Raw genomic sequence first — 23,120 nt, 5'->3', positions numbered from 1 at the left:
GTTTGAAGAAGATGTGAGGGACGTTCTGGCTTAGATCTGACAGAGCACAAGATGTTTTCATGAGAACTGGACTTTCAAAGTGTTTTCTAAAGTTTATCATGAGTTTATTGCAGAGATGGGACGAGAAGTAAGTCTCAGGTCAAAGGCCCACAAGTCCAACTCTTTCAACTCTTTATGTGCAAATTGCAGATTACAGAGAAGTTCCAGTTAGTTTGCTTGACTGTGTTTGTTAAAGCGCTTTACAACAGCACCAACCGAAACAGACAGTGTGGTCCTCAGGGCTGGAGACAGGTCCTTCGCTGCTCAGTTTGCTCCACTTCTCAGGCTCAGTCTAAAACCGCTGACTGTGTCTAACAACCAAACTGTGCCTGAACAATACGCGTGAAGAATGTTGGATCATAACTTCTATGTCTTCTCTTTATATTCAGCTTTTCGAGGAGCGGCGAGCTCTTTTGGCCAAATGGGTGAGTGTCTTCAAAGCCCCGCGTGATTGTCCTGTCGGTGCTGAAGTTGTTCTTGTGCACAGTTTTCCATGTGGACTGACAGTCAGAGGAAGACCATCCTCCAGGACCTGATCCAGAGCTGCTCTTTGGACCAGCTGATGCTCCTCAGCCACAGTGTGAGAGGACGGCTCCCCCTACAGGCCACAGACTTCACCTGCATGCTGCCTCGCGCCCTCAGCCTCTACATCTTCTCTTACCTGGACCCGCGCAGTCTCTGCCGCTGCGCACAGGTACAACATCTGATCATCACCTTTTATTATGTTCTCCTTGTGTGATACAATGTTGAAACATGTTTATGCTTCTATGTTCTCCCTTTTACTTTAATTATGAATACCAGTGCGTGCACATTCAATTAAAAACGAATTATTTCATATTTCAGGTTTTGTCATATTATATTTCTACTGAAAGATAAAAAAGTTAGTCAGTTAGAGGTACACATCTGATTATCACCTTTTGTTATGTTCTCTTTGAGTAATACAATGTTGAAACCTGTTTATGCTTCTATATATTTTCCCCTTTTACTTTAATTATGAATACCAGTGCGTGCACATTCAATTAAAAACGAATTGTTTCATATTTCAGGTTTTGTCATATATTTCTACTAAAAGATATATAAGTCAGTTAGTACTTTAGTAACTTGAGGCTCATTTCAAAACAAAGAGTTGAACAATATTACTATAGTTTGGGGCTTTTTACCCACCTTTAGTCCTGCTGTCATTGGTGTCTTAACAGTTCAAACCGTGTTGTGCAGGTGAGCTGGAGGTGGAAGAACATCGTGGACCTGGACCAGCTGTGGATGGTGAAGTGCCTGAGGAGAGGCTGGTTTCTGGACTTCAGCCCGACTCAGTTTGAAGTGTGTGTGTGGAAGAGACACTACATCTCCACAGTGCAGAGGCTCCGGAGCCAAACAGAACAGGTCTGTGCACTGAATATTACAGGTTCATTACTCAGAACAGAAGCGTACCTTGTGTAGAGGACTAGTGTGGTTAATGCTCCTCAGTAAGAGATCTAAAAACATGTACATGAAGGTCCCAGAACACTGTTTTCATCTACCCCCCATGTGAGTCTGTAACATTGTGAAAGTAATGACACATAGTAAGTAAGTAAGTAAGTAAATTTTATTTATATAGCACCTTTCACAGACAGAGGTCACAAAGTGCTTCACAAAACACAGAATAAAACAATAAAAACACAAAAAACTTACAGTGAACAATACATATACAACAATATACAGTAAAATCAGTCTGTAAAACAAGTGCATTTAAAAAAGGTTTTAAGCTGACTCTTAAAAGCAGTAACTGAGTCCAGTGACCGTAGGGAGAACGTAAGATCATCCCAGAGTCTGGAACAGCCTGGAAGGATCTGTCTCCTCTGGTCCGAAAACGGGTGCGAGGCACCAACAACAGTTTCTGATCCAAGGACCTTAGTGAGCGAGAGGGAGCGTACGGTTTAATCAGATCGCTGATGTACGATGGGAAGAATACATATTGATTGATTGAGTTGTAGATGTGATTATTTGTAACACAATGTGAAGTAATGATCTCCTTATGTTGTAGATCAATACTAGTACCTGAAAAAACACAAAATGTTTCCTTTTACTGTTCAAAATGATATGGCTCAGTTAGAAATAAAACGTAATTGTCCAAATAACTTACTTACTAAACATACTTCATTAAATTCTATACTATACTTAATAAAACATGCACTACGTAACTATCCCCTGTGTGTCCTGGTGGGGGTACGCTCTCTGCTCGTCTCCATGGAGATATCTTTGCTTTGCCTTGAATGTTCCACAATATGACATTAACCTCATCTGTCCTGTTTTTACAGACTTGTTTATTGTCAGAACAAAACACAAGCTTTCTGTGAGTGGGGTCGCCTCTCCGCAGATCTGACCTTTAACTCGACGGCCTTGATGTCTCCACGGCGATAGAGAAATGTCATGCCAAACTGTGGAACTTTCCAGGCAAAGCAAAAACATATCCACACATCAAAAGTGCTTTCCAGTAAAAAACAATTCAGAATTACAGTGAAGACGATAAATGAATATAGGCATTTAAAAACAACCAATAACAGACAATATCGCAAATAATATTACTGTGAACGGTGATTTAATTCAGTAAGTTAAACAAATGTAAACTTCCCTTCAGTATTTCTGGATGCAGCAGCAGCAGCAGCAGCAGCAGCAGCAGCAGCAGCAGCAGCAGCAGCAGCAGCAGCAGCAGCAGCAGCAGCAGCAGCAGCAGCAGCAGCAGCAGCAGCAGCAGCAGCAGCAGCAGAACATAGACTGGGCTCCTGAAGAACTGCGCTTGGAAGACGCCCTCCTCAGTGAACCTCCTCCAGAGTCCAACATCAGCTCCACCAAAAAAACAAAGCAAAACAGCAGGTCGTCTCTGTCGCTGCCTCCGTGGAGAGACTCAGACCGGAAACCCAGAGACATCGTGCGCTTCAACTACCTCGACAACTCTGTGGATGAAGCTTGGACAGCGTGAGTGAAAAAGACAGACTTTATTTAGCTGTAAACTGTTGCGTTTGACCAACTTTAAGGAAGCAGGACCCAATACTTGAAACTAAATCTAGTTGGACGACTCATTGAACTAAAATGTAGTTAAGATCAATATATTTAGAATTTTACTAAAAAACATAAACATTTGATCACAGAATAGCAATTGCAGTTCCTGTTTGTAATTGATGACATCACACTAGGAAACTACCCAGCAATCACTGGGCCAAAACTAATCTAATGGCAATTTATTTTTATTTGACAAATAAAAATATATGAGAGCAACTTTAATTTGTTGAATTCTTGTTTAGAGAGTCAAAAAAGTAGTTTCTTTGTGTCAATTTTGCATAAACATTGACTGGAATGAGTTTCCCTAGTGTGATGTCACTTCCTGTCATTTTCTACAGATTTTTCAACGTTTTCTCCACAAATACCTACACGATTTACAACAGATATAAATACAAATCAAAACTAGAAAATCATAAAAACTTGTCATATGCACATTAACCCACATCTTTGACACATCAAGATTCCTGCCTAAAACTAAAAAATAATAATTGTTTAAAGTTTGTTTAATCCCTACAATTGTCCTGGAGTAGCTTGAAATGGCTTAAAATGTGAAACTAGCCGACCAACACAAGACCAATAACACATTACATTTACTATGGTTTATTTTACAACTGTTTCTCTGCAGGAAAACCCAAAGTCCAGGCTCCAGGTGCAACAGCGCCACCAACGCTCCAGGCGACTCGTCCAAACCAGAGCTCGGACACAAAACGCTGAGCGACGCCCACTACAAGCTGCGGAAGGCCAAATCTCTGGTAAACCACGTCATACAATACGTTAAAATCATGTGAAAAGACCTGAGTGCACTGTGAGAATGAGATATGATGAGCAGGTAATAACTGGGTCAACATCTGCACAGACTGGAACATCTCATCAAAATGTGTCAATAAGTTAAAACCCATGAGTCCAGAACCTAATTAAGTGAATGTTAAATCACTTGTGGAATTTGAATCAAAGCATCGTTCCCCAAAAGTGGCTGGGATCATTGCCAGGCGTACGTCTCAGAATAGTTAATGCAGCTGCGTCCTCTGTGTGAACTCAGCCTCCTCCTGCTCCATCATAATCAGCCTCCTGTAATCACCACTTTACACATTTTACAAATTTTTACACAATTTTACACATTTTTACACAATCTTACAAAATGTTTACACATTTTACACATTTTACACATTTTACACAATTTACACAATTTTACACAATTTTTACACATTTTACACAATTTACACAATTTCCTCAATTTTACACAATTTTACACGATTATCTTATCTTATTTACACAATTTTACACATTTTACACATTTTACACATTTTACACATTTTACACATTTTACACATTTTACACAATTTACACATTTACACATTTACACATTTACACATTTTACACATTTTACACATTGAAGTGAATGATAAAGAGATTGCATTTGATTACTTTCAGATACTTTTTACTGTTTGGTATTGAAGGATTCATAAAGTCACTATATTCATTCCATAATTTTGCGCCACGATGTCAAAAAGAAAACTGCACTTGGTTTTTGAGTTTGATAAGAATGAACTTGGCATTTTTTGTCAAAGGAGTTGCTAAACACCATGTTTTTAAGAACAAACCACATATTTGATTAATACTAATGTCATAAATGTTTAATAGCTGTGATTTTAAGAAACGCGGGGCACTGGGAGCGTCGTAGTTAGAAAATGTGGCATAAACATAAGCTGTAAAAGTAATATTTTTTGGCAATAACTTGGAAATGTACCGTGCCTTTCTGTGTGGAGTTTGCATGTTCTCCTCGTGTACGTTGCCTCCGGGTGCTCTGGTTTTACCTCCCCACCGAAAAAAGATATTCCAAATCTCAGTGGGACGTCCCTGGTTAAGTAAATAATAAATAAGATGGGTTTGGTCGCAGAGTCCTGAAGATGTACAGGTCCTGCAGAGATGGGAGTCTGCAGCCGATCATCTTCTCAGCAGAGCACACAATTCGCTGCAGTCTCTGTTTGTCCCTGGCTGTGGCTCCAGCGTATCACACGGTGATGGAGGAGGTGAGGATGGACTCAATGATGGCCGTGTAGAACTGCACCATCATCTCCGCTGGCAGCTTTGCTTTCCTCAGCTGCAGCAGGAAGTATATCCTCTGCTGGGCCTTCTTGATGAGGGAGCTGATGGTGGGCTCCCACTTGAGGTCCTGGGTGATGGTGGTGCTGAGGAAGCGGAAGGAGGCCACAGTGGTGATGGGGGAGTGTGAGATGGTGAGAGGGGGCTTTGACCATCCTGAAGTCCACGATCATCTCCACTGTCTTCTGGCATTGAACTCCAGGTTGTTACCGCTGCATCAGGACACCAGTCAGTCCACCTCCCTCCTGTAGACAGACTCATTCCCGTCCGAGATGAGCCTGATGAGGGTGGTGTCGTCCACAAACTTGATCAGTTTTATGGAGTCGTGGCTGGAGGTGCAGCAGTTTGTGTAGAAGGAGAAGAGCAGGGGAGAAAGTACACAGCCCTGTGGAGCTCCTGTGCTGATCGTCCGAGTGTCTGAGACATTCTTCCCCAGATAAATAGGCTGTGTGTTCTGCATTTTTCCTGTTGATTACATTGGACTTTGCTATGAAATATCTAAACGTTGTGTAAGAAAATTCAGAAATGTTGAACCTGATGATTTCTCTCATTGTGTCAGAACAATCCGCATTTGAACAATATTCATTCTAGCTGCCTTTCACCTTGTATTGAATATTACTGGCTGATGTCACGTGAACGCAGCCTATTCTTTGTGACTTCTACGGGCCTTTTTCTGTTTAGATGTTGCTGTCGTCCAATTCCAGACCACCTCCGCCCCTTTCGTCTCCTCTGGACCAATCAGAGCACAGGATTCACAGCGCAGCGTCAGTGGTGCGGCTGCTGAGAGAGTCCCAGTTTAACGCGGCGGTCCGACCCGGTCCAGTCAGGTCGGCTGTGCCCCGACTGAGCCTGAAGGGACTCAGAACCGCCCAGAGATCACACCGCAGCATCCCCAGTGAGTACTGACCCCCACAGGCTGGAGGGAGAATTACAGCGCACTAAAATGAAACATCTATGTGCGGAAAGGGTTTAAAACATTCTGCAATTTGTTTTAACGTCATGATGTTTTGCTTTAAATATTAGTTTTGTTTTGCAATTTTGTCCATCTAGTTGCAACTTGTAACAAATATATCCTTTAATCTCTTACAAACATGTTTAATTTTTAAATAAAATCCCTCGTAAATCACAGAAAATATTTTAAGCGTCATTATTTTTTACATATTTCCCCCAAATGCTAAAATTCCAGTTCTTTCCCTCAAAATTGTACATGACAAAGTATCGGAACGTTCTTTTTTTTCCAGACCAGGTTAAAGTTACTTTTCTACCCAACAATATTCTGAAAATGTCCCTTGTGTGTCTCAGGCGCGCCATTACTGGATTTCATTCAACCTTGGACTGTGAGCACGTTGCCCTCAGAGCAGTGACGCCTCCTTCAGAGCAGTGTCACCTCCTTCAAAGCAGTGACGCCTCCTTCAGAGCAGTGACGCCTCCTTCAGAGCAGTGACGCCTCCTTCAGAGCAGTGACGCCTCCTTCAGAGCAGTGTCGCCTCCTTCAGAGCAGTGTCGCCTCCTTCAGAGCAGTGTCACCTCCTTCAGAGCTGTGACGCCTCCTTCAGAGCAGTGTCGCCTCCTTCAGAGCAGTGACGCCTCCTTCAGAGCAGTGTCACCTCCTTCAGAGCAGTGACGCCTCCTTCAGAGCAGTGTCGCCTCCTTCAGAGCAGTGTCGCCTCCTTCAGAGCAGTGTCGCCTCCTTCAGAGCTGTGACGCCTCCTTCAGAGCAGTGACGCCTCCTTCAGAGCAGCGACGCCTCCTTCAGAGCAGTGTCGCCTCCTTCAGAGCAGTGTCGCCTCCTTCAGAGCAGTGTCGCCTCCTTCAGAGCTGTGACGCCTCCTTCAGAGCAGTGACGCCTCCTTCAGAGCAGCGACGCCTCCTTCAGAGCAGCGACGCCTCCTTCAGAGCAGCGACGCCTCCTTCAGAGCAGCGACACCTCCTTCAGGACGACAGAGGAGTTGCAACGAGAATCCAGAGTAGCAGAGACGATTATTTGTAATATCCAAATCTCATCCGTCATGAAAGAAACACATTTTCCAGCACATTTCATATTTACTTGTCCTGGAATAATGCAATTTAAAAATGTTTAAATTTATTTTGTAATACTGGAGAAAATAATGAAAATAAAGTTGTTTGAATACAAAACGTCCTTTATTTTCATAAGTCCCATTCAATACAAAGCCTTTTACAAAACCAGTGCAGAGCTCCAAAACTGTAACCAAACAATATCAAAACATCCAAATCATTTGTTGTTGTGTACATCCTTCAGGACAGAAGTTTTATTTTGAAATCCACTCATCACACCTCTTAATAATGTCATATATACACAACGCTTTCCAAAATAAAGCACACACACACACACACACACACAGACAAACACTTGGACTGAATATGTAAATAACACAAGAATGAATACAATTATTAATGAATGGTGAAAATACTGTAAATACACAAACAAATGGCTTGGGAAGAACTAGAAAATTCAATTGTCACAGGATTCATAACAGCTTAAACTAGGAAAAGAGGCTATACCATAATCATGAGTTTGACTGCGGCTTGTTGGGAATGTAAATTTAATTAAATAGTCTTGAACTTGATGCTGTTAAATTTTAATATTATACACTTTAAAACAACATAATGCATGTTTTCACTCATTAAAACACGCGCTTTGTTTTACTCGTGTTTGAGAAACGCATGTGTTTTGTAGTTGAATGTCACTAAGACGCAGCATATTTTCAATCAAATATGCTTCTCGCATCATTTTCTCATCCCTTCGCCTGAAACAATCTGCTGATCCTCTACTCCAGACCATGAACCCAGCTCTAGATCTACCAGGATCACACACACTGCTCCAGACGGACGCCTCAGTGGCACTGGGTCAGTCAGAAAAGTCATGAAGTACAGTGAGAATGTAGACAAAGTTTAAAGGAATAAGACAAGACAACCAAGACAAGGACCAGTGTGGAGGACAAGGAGAGGAGGGAGGACAGGGAGAGGAGGGAGGACAGGAAGAGGAGGGAGGACAGGGAGAGACAGGGAGAGACAGGGAGAGCAGGGAGAGACAGGGAGAGCAGGGAGAGACAGGGAGAGGAGGGAGGACAGGGAGAGGAGGGAGGACAGGGAGAGGAGGGAGGACAGGGAGAGGAGGGAGGACAGGGAGAGGAGGGAGGACAGGGAGAGGGATAGGAGGGAGGACAGGGAGAGGGATAGGAGGGAGGACAGGGAGAGGAGGGAGGACAGGGAGAGGAGGGAGGACAGGGAGAGGAGGGAGGACAGGGAGAGGAGGGAGGACAGGGAGAGGAGGGAGGACAGGGAGAGTACGGAGGACAGGGAGAGGAGGGAGGACAGGGAGAGGAGGGAGGACAGGGAGAGGAGGGAGGACAGGGAGAGGAGGGAGGACAGAGAGAGGAGGGAGGACAGGACAGGGAGAGTCGGGAGGACAGGGAGAGGAGGATTAACAGCTGGATTTACCTTGGAAACCGTTTCTACGCTGGATCACTCCAGGACAAATGAGGGATTATACAGACAGAGTGGCAAATGTATTTTTCTGTATGTACCACATTCGAATTGGGTATTGATCTTTTTGGACCGCAACGTGTAATAATCCTAAATCGTAGAGTCATGTCATCCTAAATCTTATAGTTATAAATCTTTTACTTTTAGGCATTTCTGACTAAACAGCCGATTGTCTCAGTGGAATTAAAAGATGGGTCGACTGCAGAGGTTTTGTCATGGCAACAATAAATCACAACTTTCACATGACATTATATAATCAAACAAAACCTCACTGTTCAAAGTAATTTATTTTGAATATTTTTGGTTGTTTTTTAGAGAACATTTGATGCAAAACTGGACAGGTTTAGAACGCTACTTAAAACAAAACACAAAACAACCTATCAGAGCACAGAACGATTAAATAAAACTGTATAGGGAAATATAAACTCATCATTCACCTCTTCATTCAAAACTTTGTGTTCACAGTGGATGGCGTTTGATTGCTGAACATTAAAAAAGTCATTACTATAAAAGTTTAAACATTACAACCCTTAAATGCAACCGACGTATATTATTCGAGCATATTTTTGCACCAAATGAGAGTATAAAACCAAGCCGAGGAGCTCTAAGGCAGAAGTAATTCATGGTCGATTCAAGTTGGACATATTATTTGGTACAACTGTGAATAATAAGAAAGCACATGCCAGCATCTGCACTAAACCAGGTCTAAAAGTCAAAATATTGTCACCCGAATATACTTCACTTAGAGAATAGAGAGTCGTCTGTAGCTTTGAGGATTAAATAATGTTAGAAAATGAGAAGAGGTGTACCTAATAATATGCCCTGAAGGTTCATTTTACAAACTGTTTCATAGCATAAGGCTGACTGGTGTCCATCGTTTGTGCTGCGACAGTCCAACAGTGAAAGGCCGTTCCAGGTTCGTTTGTCCAAAGAGTCCGAGAGAGTGAAGAAGTTGGAGGGAATGACTGAACCACACATATTAACATCTTTAAATAATGTAAACATATACATCAGAACGAGGTCTCGCCGATCCTCTTCGAATCCATTTACAGACGGTAAAAAACGAAAGCGAAAAAACAAAAAAAGAAGCGGGCCGACACTACTGCAGCATGGCCCGGATGTTTTTGGGAGTGGACTCGTCGTTCAGGTGCTTTGTGGTGAATCTGGAGGAGAAACAGGAGATTTAAATGTGACTTCAAGACTGATCTGTATTTCCATATTTACACGCGTTAAAAAAAACTGGATCGAATGAACTGTAGTTGATGAAACACATGCCCTGCTGATCGATTAGTTGACTAAAAGATTAAGTGTTTCCATGTGTCTTGCACCAAACTGCGCTCGCAAAGCTACAATCGCACCCGAGTTTATGTGAAAACAACTATCTGTGCAGAAAAGTACAAGGAAACTGTTTTTATGTGTAAAAAGACAAATTAAACTCATGATTTATTCCAAGATCTTTTAGCCAATTCATTCCATGTCTTCTCCTTTTTGATGTTATTCCAGATAAATTCTTAAAATCTAAATGAAATAATTTGTCAACTATACAAACTTTGATCAACAAAGACACCATTGACTGATTCATTGACAAAACTAAAGGACGACAGCCCTGATAACCAGTGTGTACATGTTTATATGAAAATGTTAAAGTTTTGGTATCTTTAAGCTCAGAAAATACATTTTTGATCTCAATGAGTTTAAAAATGTTCAATAAAGCTAAAATTAAACCTTTATCTGTAGCGCACAATTTGTACACAAAGTAATTCAAAGCATAAGATGAATTTAAATCACAAACAAAGTGCGGCGACGCTGGAGACGAGAGCTTATGCCTCTCGCCCAAGGTCCTTTCACATGGACCGTATAAAAGCATTGTTTTTGCCGAGTGTCAAATGAGGAAAGCACTATTATTAGCACATGTGTTGCATTCATGAGATAATATAAAGGGATCTGCCATTTACTATTGAGATGGAGGGAAAACAAATCTATGACACGTCGTCGCTCGATTCGAATACAATTACTATCCAATTACTGGGATGTGATGCAACCGATCGATTTGGCTATAGATGCAAAAATAACAGAAATAGAGGTGAAATAACACTCAGAAGCTGTGGATTTTGAACGTGTCAAACTACAGATAATGGCACGTACTTGAGGGCATTGAGGAGGCCTTCTACGTTGTCTATGGGCTGCTCCTTCAAGACCTTTATACAGCCTTTCATCTGCAGAGAGTGAAGAGCCATCACTAAACACACAAAACACTTAAACCATGTGTGTGTGTGTGCGCGCGTCTCTCACGTCGATCTTCGAGAGCTTGTTGAACGCTCCGTTGGGATGGACGTGGTCGTAGAGGATGATGACGCCCACCATGACCCTCATGCAGAACAGGAGCGTGTCCTCGCTGCTGAACCGAGCCGAGTATTCACTGCCACAAGGAGTCGAGGTCAATACAAAACTCATTTACGTGGACACAATCATTTGCTTTGGGATTAGGTTTTCATTTCAGCCGCATGTTTTGGAAATGAAAGGCTCGAAAAAACAATCGGCAGAAATGAAAGAATTGGCAAATACGAGTGTGAAACGCGAACTCACGGCGTTTCCAGCATGACCTTACAGACGCTGGCCATGGTGCTGAGACAGTCTGTCGTGTTCTCCAGAGGAAGCGTCTTGTTCTACACGAAAAAAACACAACTCAATAATGTTTTTGCAGCTGAATGAGTTTGAGCTGTAACTTAAGTCAGTGTGTAATATTGCTTGCTGGTGTTATATTATTAGAGTTCACGAATGTCGTTTCCTTAGAATTATCGGGTTTTATCTGCGTTCTGGGTAGTTCTGAGATATGATGGTTTAAAGTTCTGACCGCTGATGGAGCTCAACAGAACAGAGAAGTGGTTTAATATAGAGCTAATACAAAATCAAATGATCAAACACTCCAAATCTTAATACAATTGTACAAAAGGTTTTCAGGAACAAGAAAATATGTTAAAAATGTTCATGTTAAAAATTGCCCTTACAATATGTATGTACAATATGATACATGGATGTCCCTTTTAAACTGGTGTTAAAGTTTACAGAATAAACAGAATACAGAATATTATTAAGTCACCTTTTCAGCCCGGCAGATTCAGCAGGTAATTATATGTATAACTCATGATGTATATCGTGTTACCGGTGTATATTACTTTGAGTACAGCCCTATTAGTAAGTATTAACTGCTTAACTTTAACCCAACTTTAGATAGACCTTTTATACACGATCTTAGGGAAATGAGGGAGACAAAATCACAACTTAAATTTTGAACAATCAGATTTGTTTCCCCCGTCAACATTACCCATGAGGCCGTTTGCTGGCGCGCTCACCTCTGTGACGAAGTTGGTGGTGGCTTGGCTAAGTGTTTTGAGCATGGGCGTGGCCTCGGCGTAGAAGAGAGACATCCGATTGGCCATTTCATTATTCACTTCATTTTCAATGTCCAGCTACCAAAAGGGAAGGAAAAAAACACTCTTTAACCATTTGATACAACAATAACATTACATCAGACTTAAAGACACTTAACAATACATGAAACAAAGCAAGAGGAGAGCAATGATGTCAAAATTAAGTTTGAACAAGGAAAAAACTATGATTAATGATATAATGTAATGTAAAATGTGGTGGAAATATGAAATAAACAATTCACTTGACACATTACAGTTGTGTTGTGTGTCTCTTACGTTCATGTTGTTTATCCTGTTTCGACTGATGGTTCTTCTGTAGTAACTAAAGTCGTTCTGGATGGCAGGGATTCTCATCTGAAAAACACAAACACATTTGGTACATAATCCTGTTTTCTGTAGAATCCATTTTATTGCATTTTTTTTGGTCAGAGAGCAAGTTTCAACTCAGTGGATCCACGTCCAGCAGGGGGCAGCAGAACACGGGAATAACTGGCTTAATACACCCATGAAAATCATACTTGAAAGAATACTTGTATACCATCCAATTAAAAAAACAAGACAATTAATACATGTGATAACTTGATCTTATAATATTGACATGAACCCCTTACATATATTTTTGCATTTTCTCAACAACGTTCCGACAGTGTTTTTACGGCGCATCAGGAATGTGCAAAATGTGCCTGTAAATGTCTCTTTTTACCATCAAGTCCAGGACAAAACGTGAATGGACCATAAAATTAATCACAAAAGGGCAGAAATGTCACGTTATACTAGACATTTCTGCCTCTTTTTGCAGTAATTTTTAGTTTTTATCAGAAAATATCTTCAATATTCAAATACAACGCTGGCGATATGATACAGTTTTGACATATCTCCCACTCTATCCTGCAGAAGCAACAATAATAGCACCACCTTGCATTCACCTAAACCTTTACAAAACCAGTTGCTGTGAACCACTTTCACAAACACGACTGCTCGTTTACGCCGCCGTGACAAATGAAACGACAGAACGTGCGGTTTACCTTTAACTCGTCGAATCTGAGCGTGAAGTGGAGGATTTCTGCAAACTGTTTGGCCAGCGCCTGCTCCTTCTCCAGGTGCTGTGTGGGCGTGTAGGGCGGACAGGTGAGGCAGGTCAGGAGGCTGTACAGCGCCTTCTCTGAGCACAACACACAAACATATAATCAAACACAAGAGGACGGTTCATGTTCTGGACTTAGTTTCATGCAGATAATGTTCGGCGACTGTAGGGAATGACCATAAACCATGACAAAAGATACGGTTTAACTGCAAATCGGGCTCAGGAATCCAACCCACTAGTCGATTTTAGGACAGGCTTTAGTCATTGGTGTTTTAACTCTGAACACTACGACCAACGTGGCAAAAACCCAGCATCGTCAGTCGTTTTTTAAAGAAAATTGCAGACTTTTAACGTTGACAGCACAATAATGAGACCGTTTTACTCAAGTTTAATTGAAAGTATTTTAAGATTCTGCAAAACAAAAACTAGAAAAGATCGTGAGGAAGCCAAGGACACAAATGAACAGCATCTCCTTTCAGGCCAACGGGAAAAATATCTACAGTAATTGCGATTTTTCTGACAAGAAATTCGATTACGATTGCGATTCATGACATTTTGTTTAGCAATAGAATTCTGTTCAAAGTTCACATTGAAATGCAAACCGACAAAAAGATTGAAATAGACCCATGAACTGACACACTACTGAAAGAGCAGCATGTATTCCAGAGCATGTGTGCACAGATGTGAACCATAGTTGGCAGTTTTGATGCATTATTGTTGTTATTGTGTTGTTTGTGGAGGCTCTATTGTGTTCTCTTCGTGTTTTCCTTGTGATGATTTGATGTGCGGTTGTATTGTCTACGTAGTCTACTTCCCGTCAGATGCTCCACTCCAAGTAACGCCAAACCCAATGATTACAACAACACCCTTCATTTGTATGGCCCTTTAAGTGTTACAGAGCAGCGAAGCAAATGATCCGCCTCAATCTCACTCCACACTTCAGATCCTCTTCTCTCACGCCGCGCTGCTGTCCAGATGTAACGCACCAAAAACAGACTTTCCCTGGCTGAAGGCTACACGTGTAAACATCGAGTGTGAACTGAACAGAGTCAGGCCTGGTCCTTGTAATCTTCTCCTGAATAAATAAATAAATGCAGCTAAATTAAATGAACTCACTGTAGGTCCTCTTTTTAAACAGAATCCAGAAATGTCCTCTTGTTTCTGGAGGCATCACATATAGTAGCTTTCCACAGTCTTTCCCACGTGCACGTTCTATCTAAACCTGCCATCTGGCTTTTACTCCAGAACATCTCACAAAGGCAGTTTCTTAGCGGTGCGGAACATTAAGAACAGAAACGACTCCAGTGCCACAAGACGAGTGTGTGCGTGTCGGTCTTACCTAGTCGCACGGAGAAACAGTAGAAGGTCTTGAGTTTGATGACGAGCGGACAGACGGAGTTCCACGCTCGCTCCTGGTGCATGTGGTCACTGGGGTTTTGAATGGCCTGGACACATTAGATTAGGCACATTTGAACACATTTCTGTTGGATTGACAAAATACGGTTTGATTATTGTTATCGGAATACTCGAGATATTATGATGTTGTCAATATAGGGGCTATTTGGGACAAGATCAACTTATATTTGCCTTGAATAACAAAGACAAATTGGCAAAGTTACACCTAAAGTTCCAAACGGCAGTACAACAACCGTAACAATATCAAATCCTAAATCTAAACTCTTGAGGATAAAAAATTGTGAGCTGAGCCACACGATTTATGTGTGGCTCAGCTTTATGATTTCTTGTCTCGTCCCATCCCAGGAGTGAAGAGCTTTGTTTGACCAACTATCCAAGCCGTTAATATGATTTTAAAGACACATTTAGTGCTAGTATTAACAGCTCCTTTCAAAAGGTATTGTTAGCATTGGACACAGAGTAAAAGACGTTCTTTAAATCTGACGATTTTAGGCCTTTTGTGCTGCAGCTTTGCCTCATGTCAGTCCTTACATCTCTGATCTCCTGTCCGGCTCCTTTATACGACTGCAGTCCAGACAGGATGCTCTCGGACTCCCGCAGCACCGAGTCTACCTGGTCCCACACGTCGCGCTCCGCTTCTGTCGGCTGGGCATCTGACACAAACGGAGGAACACACGTTAGCACGACGTCAGACATTCTAGAGGAGGTACAGCTTATTGTGTCATCAGAAAAATAAGAGTGAAGCTGATGATGTCGAGGCGTCGCTTTGAACTCAACAATTAAACAATGGGAATGTTCAACGCTTTAGATTTCTGGCTGCAAATCACCCTGAGGGAAAAACTCTGGAGATATTTTTTCCCGTGGACTTTCATACTCTGTTAAAGACCTCCAAACACCGTTAAAGGGGCAGGTTTTGTCCAGAGAACAGCTGAAGGGTCATTCTGGAGGTGGGCTGTGTTTTTCTTGAATGACCAGCCAAGACCACACGCCTTGAAAATACTTTACAAAGACGTTTGTGGTCTGGAAACGTATCATTTCTATCAGATTTCAGGTGAGCGTGATTGACAGGCAGATTAACCAATCAGAGAATCGCATGGTCCTCTTTTTATATTACTATTAAGTTATACATTTGGTTCTGAATGATATGAGAAGTCTTCTGCATTTGAGGGACACGTGCTACGATTTAGTGTCTGTGATTGCACCGTCCAAAATTAGGAGACATTTTTTAATGCCCTTTTATGCTCGGATTTCAGCATTTCTTCTGCATTTGAACAAAATGTGGGAAGGATTGGCTGGTCAGGCTTAAGTTTTTTTGTTTTATGTATATGTATTTTATAGGCAAAGCTTTTTCTAATGACAAATAAACACCAGGTTTCTATAACTGTAGGTTTTTTCCATTATTAGATATTTAACAATCATTACAAAAACACAAAAACAACAGAAAGGTCATGCAGGAGGCTGAGGTCAAGGATCAACTCAATTTTTTATCAATTTGGCATTGACCAAATTGAGTTACTAAAAATCAATCACCAATGATAAAAGCAGCTTTCAGAGGAGCCAAAAGCCATTCAAGTTAAGAAGAATCAGTGTTGACCTGTTGAATGAGCTGAACTCTTGACCAGCGCCAGAAGAAGAGGAGAAAGACATGGCTGCGTTCATTCATCCACAATCTGATCATTTATGTTCAGGTGTGGCACAATTTTCAAAGAAATGGCCAAATCAGAGTCAGAAGAGGACCACAAAGTCAATTCAATAAACTTCAATGTTCTTTAAAAGGAACCGTATGTAGCTCTTACTGGTTTGAACTACAATCACAACTAAACCTGTGTTGCCAGAGTTAAGCTGCGGATAAAGAGTTTCACTGATTCATGATCGTCTGCAGGGGCTGGACTTTGGTCAATTTTGGACTGGATTTAAGTGTAAGAACTGTCAAATGTGAAACTCACCAAAGAACAAAACACCAAGTTACAACATCCTTAAATACAATGTGGACATCCTGACCAGTGTTTGTCATTAAAAATAAATCAGCACTAAACGTATTATCAGCAAAATCTATATTTGATTTGAACATGTTTGTCTTGTATCTGGAGACAGATTAATCAAGTTTATGAACGTTAATAAATCCTGAAGTCTTCATTAGACAAACCGCTGTAGCTGTAATGCAACTCAATATCTTCAATACGACTGTGAGGATTTGGAAAAATGTGTTTAACCATCATTTTCTGGCAGATATTATGATTAGATTTCTGTTCTGTTGACAGTGCATGAAGGGATATTGTGACTTTTGCAGAGGGCTAGAGCTGGGTTTTTTTCCCCGATTTCTCAGATTCAATCCGATTCGCTCCGATTTCGATCTGATTTCAGATTCGATCCAATTTCGATTCGATCCGGGGGTTAATGTTATTAAAAATGAAAAATGTATTTGAACCGTTTCCTTCACTTCATGACTGTGTAGAGAAGCAACATATTAAAACTAGTATTATATCAATATTAAACAGCAAAAAAGTATTGGTAGTTACTGATGGAAGACTGATGAAAAGGTTAAGGGTCAATCTACCTTCAAGAAAGATAATCCAGGAGTCCTGAATTATCTTTCTTGAAGGTAGATTGAAGTTCACTGAAGGAAATGTAGAAAAGAATTTTAATTGAAAAAATAATTAAAAATAAAAAATCGATCTTTGGACGTACGAATCGATAATCGGTCATTAATATGCAAATCGATTAAAAAAATCTGAAAATCGAAAATTTCAATCCAGCTCTACAGAGGACATTTTAAGATTTAAATAAGTCTCTCCAATTTGCAGATTTTAATTATCGTCATTCTTGCGGCCCTAATTGTATAAATGTGGATTTTTCAAAAACATGGTTAAAAAGTGCTTCACAGCATAAACTTAAAAAACAGCTAGGAATGTCATAACACATTTTGTTGTTAGGATTATTGTGAGAAATAATCATTTATTCACGATTACTTCTTTGTGACCAAAACTTTACAACATCAAACTTTCTGAACAACAAAGTAAAGTTAATGTGACAAAAACACATTTTTTATCAGGCTTATTTTAATTTTTTTTTTGGACAATAATTTGAATTAAAAATACTTAATTTTGCTTCTAAAATTGTCACAAATACTTGCAGCCAAGCAAAAATCGGATAAACACAGGTTTATATCTGCACTTTGAGGCCCTTTATGATGACATCACATGAACACAGCCCGTTGCAGATGTAGAAGCAGAAGAAAAGCAGTGCTCACGTTCAAAGTCAAGGAAAAAGTTTGGCCCCTGATCGAGCTCGGTGCAAGTGAGCACTTTTAGAAGGTTCCCCATTTGGACTCTGGAAAAGAAGTAAGAAAAAGACAAAGAAAAAGGAGATTGAGACTGTTAAAAGTGATCACACAAAGAAAGAATAAGAACCAGGTTAAAGCGTGCGAGAACAGAGTCGTGGACCGCGGAGCAGCTGAGACAGAAAGAGCGGCGACGTCTTGCATCTTTACTCGGCTAAACTTACTTTCAAAGTCCAGGAAAAAGTGTGGATAGTTCTCTATTTCTCTTGTTAGGACTTTTAGCAGGTTACCCATTCCAGCAAACCTGATGAGGAATACACTCGTCACACACAATGCACACAATGCACACAAAGCACACAGTTAAAACACTTTTATGTGGGACAGCAACAGCAGCCATGTCCAACCAGACTTTAATATGTTCAAAATCATCTTCCAATAAAACATTATAAAATGTCATATCTACAATAGTTTGTGGACTTTCCTTTGCCCTCGTCAGGTGACAGCAGATGTAAAACACCTCCAACTCTGGTATCTGTGCGTGTTCCCCTTTTAAAATAAGTCAATTAATTATCTGTACTAAGGCAGAGTATGTTAAAGGTGGAATGGACGATTTTTTTCAGCAATTTTTTTTATCACATTTCCTCGTGGCGTGGATAAATCATTTGTCCTGCCACGTATCAATCATAAAACGCACCTACCGCTCACCTGCAGCCGCGTGCGGTTCGTCCCCACGTTTCCGCGTGCCTAAGCGCATGGATCTATCATAATATAGTTCCCTCAGTGTACGGGGCAAAATGAAGACGGAGAAAGACAGTTCGAGCTGACGCAGAAGTGGACAGAAATCTACGGGAGACGAGAGATGCGATGCGCTCCGTTACGCTAATAAACAAACGCACGTGTGTGTTGTATCAGTCCGCACGGGGGAGTGCGCATGCGCACTTCCACCTGCGTTCTCAAATCGCCGAAAAATCATCCATTGCGCCTTTAAGTAGTATATTAATGTAACTAAATACTAAGAACAGATACCCCTTGATAAATAGATTCTGATGCTATTTTTATGAACACATGTCAAATCAAATAAACTATTATTCCGTATTGACAATTACATTATATCTAATATTTTAACATTGGATTGGAAAGATTAGTGCTAATACATCACTGACTGCATCTTCTGTTCATTAAAAGAGTTTTTTGTGGTATCAAAGTTGGCGTCTACGATCAAAACTGAGCTGCATTTTATTGATCCTTGAATTACTTCTGTAACTTCAAGTAGCAGCTTTCTGACTCGATTTAAACGTTTTGGGCAACAGCTGTAACTCTTTAAAGTCCACATGAACAATATGGTCCTCGTCCTCGCTCTCTGTTGTAACCTTCTTGTCGTGTTTGCAGTGTGGAGCGACACAAAGCCTCTCTGTCCTCTTCCTGCACATGATCCTCCCACATTATGCACAGCCTCCAGTCACAGACCACAAACTCATCTCAGCTCATCACATTTCAAATATCGGCTTCATAACTGGGGCCCGGTGCTCTTAAATACAGCATTCCTCTCTTACAACAGCATCTGGCTCATGTTGAACCACAAGGGGGAGCTGCTGAGCCGGTTTGAACGTGCATAACATGTAGATAATATTATCTACATGTCACAAAAGTGCAGGATCCCTGCACTTTTGTGATTCCTTTTAAAGACATTTCACATTTGTCTGATGATTAAACCTCATCTAATACATTTTAAGACATTTCTGTTGGATTTACATGATAGTGGTCTGACTTTCACTTTCAGGAAACTCCAAAAAAGCATCGCAATATTCATTTCTGTTAATATCGCCGAAGAAGCAGTTAATTTCAATTACACAAGGACAACAGTATAGCAAATGTTTGAAATAATGGACCAAGTAATAATTGTTTATGACAATTTTCTTTACTGAATCTTTAACAATTAGGTCACCCACAATAATTATGATATTGACTTTTCCTTCAGTTAAATGAAAGCTGGAACACTGAATAATTATCATGTACATTTTCTATGCACTTTGTTGGTATTTGAGCTTCAGAGGGTCAAAGTAAGTAACTTCTAGACTCTTTACTCGTTTCACTCGCATGAGTAAATGACAGCGGTATGAGCAGATCGGGACCGTCACCAGCAGAATGACGAGCTGATGTGGTGTTGGTGTTGAATAATGTGGTGTTTTTGGTTCTCATTCAATAGCGAGGGCATTTCTGAGGTAAAGTGCACCTCATCAGAGTCTGTTTGCGCTGCAGTTCATTCACAAAGGCGTGTGAGAACACAGACCGTCGCTTCATCTCAAACGTTACATGCTTCGTGTACGTCAGACTGATCGTTTAACTGATTCCTCACCTTAAAAGAATTCCTCTTTGAGTCATCTTGTATGCCCCTTTTTGATTTTATACATGTTGCTTTATTATTGTTCAATGCTTTATGTTGCACCCAATCACCATTGGCAATAAAACCGTTCTTATTCTGATTCATTCCAGGTCAGTTATTTGTGCTGTGTGGTGTTCTGCTCATCGACCTCATCAGAAGTAACATTACACACTAAATATACACATGCATTTCCATTTAGGGTCAAATGAAATTGTAAAAAACAAGTTATCATTGACATATTTAAAAGGAACACGAGGACAGTATTTGCTACGTTAAAACACAGCTTTCTTTTCCCTAAATGTATTATTTTAGTAAGTGGTGTGAAATATTTAAACCACAACCGTGTGCTCCTCTCTTTCACTACCACTCCTCTAGACTTGGCGTGACTAAGAGCTGTACATTGTTGTAAAGTGATTTGTAAGAGGTTTCAAAGGGGAAGAATGACAGACAGGACGCTCTGCTTTACTTTCTGTTCACTTCTGAATTAAAGGGGACATTCTCAGCTGTAGGAGTTCAGGAAAGTACAGTCAATATTTGGATTCTAAAAGATAAGTGACTGGATTTGTATTTTAAAACCAAAGTTTAAGTTTCCATACAGGTCTAAATATGTTTACATTTGTGATAAGACCAAATATTGAATAAGAAGTTTTATGTAGGCCCTGCGACGAGTTGGCCACTGTCCAGGGTGTACCCCGTCTAAGGCCCAAAATCACTGGAATAGGCTCCAGTCACCCGTGACCCCGGGATAAAGCGGTAGAAAATGAATGAATGAACAAAAGTTTTATGTAGTATTTTAGTAGTCGACTAGATTATTTTTATAATACATTGAGACTTTGAAATACTTTATAAACCAAATAAAGGTTGAAATATGGTGAGTGAAAGCTTCTAGAAAGAATATTTACGATTAAAAGTGCATTAATGAAGAAAATCCAAATTTGTTCTTCTTTGAATTGCCGCTGTCTTTGTTATAAAAGGTATTCTCATGAGAGTTTTAGAGTTTGCAAAGTCCACAAAACATTTAAGTATCAAAATATGATCTTGATTATGTTTTTGTCGATTAATTGCTGCAGCAATATCGATACCGGTATCAACTATCGACACCGATCCAAACAAATTTGCTGAATCGGGTGGAGGCTCGAAAGGTTCAAGGTTCATAAACTGAACCTCGTTGGTTCAGAACATCTCTCTTGACTGTTTTCTAGATGTCTACATTTACATCTACATTTTAGTCTCTGCAGTAGTATCGATTGGTATGGATCAGTATCTGATATGACTGAAAGCATAGTTGCAGCCCTAGTTTGATGGATAATCAAACTGTTGGAACGAAGTGTGTTGCAGTTTACAGAGCGCACTGGTATTACCTAAATCATTGTAGCTTTTGTACACATTGCGATTAATAATTCAATTCATCTTTAAGCAATTTTAATACATCAATCAAAGATATTGGCAATTGGCAAATAAAGCCACAAGGAAAAAGCAATTTAAAACAGTTTTGACTGAGTGGAACTTGCTCATGGTTGACTTTATTGCACTTGAATCACTTGCTTTTCCAGCACATTAAACAGTCCGTGTTGCGTCGCCGCGAGGAGTGATCCATTCTTTTGTAATAGTTGATCCTAATATTTGCTGAACAATCATCTACTACAGCAGCTACAAGCCGCTGGTCTTTGTTGTGGCTGCCAGAACAAGCAGAGAGTGAGAGGGAAAGTTTCCTGCTCCGACACAAGCGCAGACTGATCCTGTGTAAAGATCGTGAGTGGGACGTGAGCCGACACGTACCTTCTGTGGAGGACCGACCCCAGCTGCTGTTTAGAGCATTCGCTTTGTCTGCGTCTCTGCAAGAACAACAACGCAGCGGTCAGTAAATGTTAGCATACAACTATCTTAAATCACCCCTAAAAGAGACAGTTTACAAATGTCACTTTTGTAAAAATAATTAACATAACATGACAACAAACAATCTGACGCACAACCACCTCTTTAGCTTTGTTGCTCTTCTGGATTAATTTGGCCATTTACTGTGAAAAACATGCACCGAGGACTAGGGCTGAAACTATTCATTTTTGGACTGGTCAAACAATTTTTCTATTGTACATTTGAGACTTTTTAAACACATTAACTGAATAAAGGTTCAAATATGGCGACTGAAGCCTTCTAAAGAATATTTACAAATATTATTGCTGTCATGTGTTGTGGAGTCTGTACAGTGCAGATAACCATACAATAATCCAAAAATGACTACAGTCGATTAGTCACCGTTGGCTGATTAATAGTTGCAGCCTCAGAGGTCAAGCTGCCAATGACACATTATTACACACAAAGGCAGCTGAGAAACAGAGTTGGTGCTTAATTTTCATAGAGTTATCTGCAGAAAAACCCTCAAATCACTCAAATCTATTAACCATTCCTACTAAAGAATATTTATATATACTCTCAGGACTACTCTCAGGACTACTCTCAGGACTACTCTCAGGACTACTCTCAGGACTACTCTCAGGACTACTCTCAGGACTACTCTCAGGACTACTCTCAGGACTACTCCCAGGACTACTCCCAGGACTACGTGCTGATGTTTAAAATCAAACATAATAGATAGAAAAAAAAAGAAAATCTACAAAGTTAAAATGACACTGTTCTATTGGAAGGAACAACACATGAAAATGGGGAATTAAAATAACAACATGCGTGTGCAGATAAAGATCTACACGACACTGTTGGAGGGAAACATGTCAAACGCAGCCTCATGTCCCACACACAGCAGGTCTAGTGTCCCTGTGGGGCCACCGTCAGAACCCCCACAACACCCCGGCCCCTGACGTTCAGCCGCGGGGAACACGGGGG

At 40.6% G+C, this 23,120-nt stretch overlaps 2 protein-coding genes across 3 annotated transcripts in view; one reads left to right on the top strand and one right to left on the bottom strand.

Annotated features, from left to right (window-relative positions):
• fbxo16 (F-box protein 16) overlaps nt 1-6,558 on the top strand; it is a 6,875-nt gene extending 317 nt beyond the window's left edge. The window contains exons 2-8 of the mRNA XM_072439540.1: nt 429-464; nt 527-733; nt 1,255-1,419; nt 2,762-2,991; nt 3,701-3,827; nt 5,860-6,073; nt 6,481-6,558. Of these exons, the coding sequence (XP_072295641.1) occupies nt 429-464; nt 527-733; nt 1,255-1,419; nt 2,762-2,991; nt 3,701-3,827; nt 5,860-6,073; nt 6,481-6,542 (1,041 nt within the window). The 3' untranslated portion in view covers nt 6,543-6,558. The remainder of the gene's footprint in view (nt 1-428; nt 465-526; nt 734-1,254; nt 1,420-2,761; nt 2,992-3,700; nt 3,828-5,859; nt 6,074-6,480) is intronic.
• A 2,395-nt stretch (nt 6,559-8,953) lies between these two features.
• Nucleotides 8,954-23,120, bottom strand: part of fam49a (family with sequence similarity 49 member A) — a 36,629-nt gene continuing 22,462 nt past the window's right edge. Inside the window, exons 2-12 of one of the 2 annotated variants that reach the window (XM_072439543.1) lie at nt 22,059-22,114; nt 18,121-18,200; nt 15,148-15,269; nt 14,540-14,645; nt 13,142-13,278; nt 12,393-12,470; nt 12,039-12,155; nt 11,272-11,351; nt 10,978-11,104; nt 10,831-10,901; nt 8,954-9,848 (exon numbers count right to left, since the gene is read on the bottom strand). In XM_072439543.1, the coding sequence (XP_072295644.1) occupies nt 9,785-9,848; nt 10,831-10,901; nt 10,978-11,104; nt 11,272-11,351; nt 12,039-12,155; nt 12,393-12,470; nt 13,142-13,278; nt 14,540-14,645; nt 15,148-15,269; nt 18,121-18,190 (972 nt within the window). In that variant the 5' untranslated portion in view covers nt 18,191-18,200; nt 22,059-22,114 and the 3' untranslated portion in view covers nt 8,954-9,784. Of the gene's footprint in view, nt 9,849-10,830; nt 10,902-10,977; nt 11,105-11,271; nt 11,352-12,038; nt 12,156-12,392; nt 12,471-13,141; nt 13,279-14,539; nt 14,646-15,147; nt 15,270-17,866; nt 17,947-18,120; nt 18,201-22,058; nt 22,115-23,120 lie in introns of those variants that run through there. The other variant, XM_072439542.1, reaches the window with a different exon arrangement.

Source organism: Eucyclogobius newberryi, unplaced genomic scaffold (genome assembly GCF_026437365.1).
Source record: "Eucyclogobius newberryi isolate DKJ021-1_F unplaced genomic scaffold, fEucNew1.0.hap1 SCAF_90, whole genome shotgun sequence".
NCBI classification, from domain to species: domain Eukaryota; kingdom Metazoa; phylum Chordata; class Actinopteri; order Gobiiformes; family Gobiidae; genus Eucyclogobius; species Eucyclogobius newberryi.
Note: the sequence above shows the minus strand (reverse complement) of the source record. Positions and strands in the feature narration are given on the sequence as shown.